The 3,035-nt window shown below is 29.5% G+C and overlaps 1 protein-coding gene across 1 annotated transcript in view; it reads right to left on the minus strand.

Annotated features, from left to right (window-relative positions):
- Positions 1–879: 879 nt before the first annotated feature.
- LOC139526717 (NADH dehydrogenase [ubiquinone] 1 beta subcomplex subunit 11, mitochondrial-like) overlaps positions 880–3,035 on the minus strand; it is a 4,189-nt gene continuing 2,033 nt past the window's right edge. Inside the window, exons 2-3 of the mRNA XM_071321884.1 lie at positions 1,780–1,913; positions 880–1,075 (exon numbers count right to left, since the gene is read on the minus strand). Of these exons, the coding sequence (XP_071177985.1) occupies positions 925–1,075; positions 1,780–1,913 (285 nt within the window). The 3' untranslated portion in view covers positions 880–924. The remainder of the gene's footprint in view (positions 1,076–1,779; positions 1,914–3,035) is intronic.

Consider the following 3,035-nt stretch of genomic DNA (forward strand, 5'->3'; position numbering starts at 1 on the left):
TTGTTTAACCTAATAAAATACACAAATCTGGTCACAACTACCTCCAGTGTATCCCAGAGCTAACAGTACCTCTAAATACATGTCAATAGCCCTTTTCAAAGGGGTGAACCAATCTGTGATTTCTCCATGTATATCTTCACTTTAATTTATTGCAGAGAAATACATTTCTGGTAGCATTTATCCACCCTTTTCAAAGAAGTACATATTTATAGATATTTTTCTGTACAAATCTTTTCCACTCACCAAAGAGAAGTATACATATCTGTTCACATCTTCATGGGTAAATCAATTCAACATGTGGTGCCTTGGTGGCTTATTATTCTAAGTCTTTTATCTTACCGTACATTGATGATTACCCTATAAACACTGAGGTTGTGAGTTCTAACAAAATTAGGCAGGTGCTAGGAGTGTACAATAACTAAACCCAGGAGCACATTATTTTTTACAAGAGTAGGTACAATTTAGGACCAAATTTACTATTAAAGTAACAGCTTTCTGAATCAATCTTGACTCTATAAACAACAAAGTTCTTTTGTTAAAAATATAATCAAATGACAGCAAATTGAGTAGAATGTTATAATCTGGCAAAATCTTAAAATAATATAGAGGAAGTGTCCCTCAAAACATTGGCAAAATATTCTCATTTTTTGAAAGTTCTTCTTCTAATGCATTATATTCAATAAATATGCTTTCATACATTGTTTTATTTTCAGTGAATGTACGAATAATCCCAAAATATACTGTCTCAATGGTTTTTGAATTAAATAAATAATGTGTACCGTGTACTTGTCATTTGTGAATCTTAACAAGCATCTTGAATGCTATTTTATTAACAATATATGAATAAGGATTCAGACCATGAAGAAAACAAAAGCAGACTAAAATTCTCTCATTCATTAAATATGATATCACTGTACAAAGTATTTATATAATTATGTCTTGATCCCCGATTTCTTCCTCTGAAGGTAATACTACAGTGTCAGGGTTCACTAAATTGGGATCAACTAAAGGTAAACCCTCTCTTTCTCTCCGTTCTAGTTCTAAAAAAGCTTCTCTCCAAGCCCAATTTTTCAGTCTGAAATAAAGAATATAAAATACTCAATTGATTAATTATCACAGGAATCAGTATACACAGGTTGTATAATAATAAGATTAGTGTAATTAATTTAAAATTGCACCTATCTTAGTTTTCAACTACAATGCATGCAAAGTGATTGTAACTGAGGGAGGGTTAAGATTGAGAGGATTGGTCTGGCACAATCACATGTTAATATGACTATATAAAGTCCTACTTGATTATTGTTATGATATCTTAGTGTGAATTTTGTTGTTATTCTGGATTATGTGTGTTGAAAGTAGAGCTATAATAAGGTATCTTATTAGATTTGTTTACTCTTTTCTAGACTCTAGTTAAAGTAAAACCAATATATACAGCAGAATTTTAATATAACAAGTACATGATACAGTAATGGGAAAACTAAAGTTATCCAATTATCTTAATGTACATGTATGTTACTCAACCATAATCTCATAATCAAGTGACTGGATACAGTGGAGATAATCTTATTGATTCATCTACATTTTGGTTTAGTTTTTTGTACATTTCAAATGTAAACTTACAACAAACAATACATACTAATAAAATTGATAATGGACCTTACATGGCTGGCTGTACATTACAAATGTTAATTATCATCTTACGACAAACCTACTAACCTTACATCAGGGGTGTACGTACATGTACATTACAAATGTTAAACTTATAACATATCTACTAACCTTACATCAGGGGTGTACATTACAAACGTCATAGCTGCAACAAACATACAACTGACTATAAGAAACATAACCATATTTTTCATGAATGTATCCATGTCTCTGTCTGTGAAATCAAATCCATATGAGACCCAATTCTGAAATTGAAAAAAATACATTTTAGCATATTATTAGAATTTTAATGGCAAAAAGTGCTAAATTTACAACCATCCTAAATAAGATTAATTTTAAATCTAAATTTGATAGCAATTGTTTATCAATAATGCTTTTCAAAATTTCTCTTCATCAATTACATGAATTATTGCTATATATATACATGTACATTTGAAATACTTGTATCCAAAAAAAGAGCTTAAAAATCCATTAAAAGCCATCAATAAAGGGCATTGCAATAACTCTTAAGGTAGCACAATACAATGATTTTATAACTCCAACTCCCAAGTTTTAAAATGCTGTAACTTTCTTAATAATGCTTGAAAATTTATAAAAGTGGTAGTTTCGGATAGCTAACAGATTACTCTCTCAAATAAATGCAATGTTAGTATTATGCAACAATTATATAACCAATTGTAATGTTAACTGTGTCTAAAATATTTTTCACCAAATTTCCACTTTCAAATGAAATTAACTTCTGCGTAGGTATCCCTAGAGGGTTGATTTTATTATATGTTGTTCCTATGGCCATCATCTACAAAAGGGTGTCTCAGATTTCAGATAGAATGTATAGAACAAATTTTACACCTAATTGAACATTATCTTCTTTTATGTGGTTAGGATGTTTACACTAATTAGAGATTTATGAAAGAATGGAATACCATAGAGACATCTGAGACACCCTTTTGAAGCCCATAATGTGTTGATTAAGATTCCGTTAAAATTTTCTGTATACCGGTAGTTAAAGAGATGATAGAGCTTAATTCATTCAAGTGAACTTACCCAGGTTTTGCCACTAATTACATAATAATTTGATTACATAATGATTGCATAATAAAAATATTGTATTCATTTAAAAGATTAATCTTTTATCTATCTATATATACCTCTTTTATGATTTTCTATGCATTAATAAGAAAGTTACAGCATTTCAAAGGTTAGTGATTGGAAGTAAAAAAATCTTTGTATTGTGCTACCTTAAATAAAATCATTTGACAATTTTGATGAATTCATAATGGATTTCAGTTTTCTGAGCTTATTTTTGAAATCCATGTCACACAGAGTTTTTAACAAATTAAGTTTGACAGGCTAATATATGTCATCTA

The sequence above is a fragment of the Mytilus edulis genome, chromosome 1 (genome assembly GCF_963676685.1).
Source record: "Mytilus edulis chromosome 1, xbMytEdul2.2, whole genome shotgun sequence".
Lineage (NCBI taxonomy): Eukaryota > Metazoa > Mollusca > Bivalvia > Mytilida > Mytilidae > Mytilus > Mytilus edulis.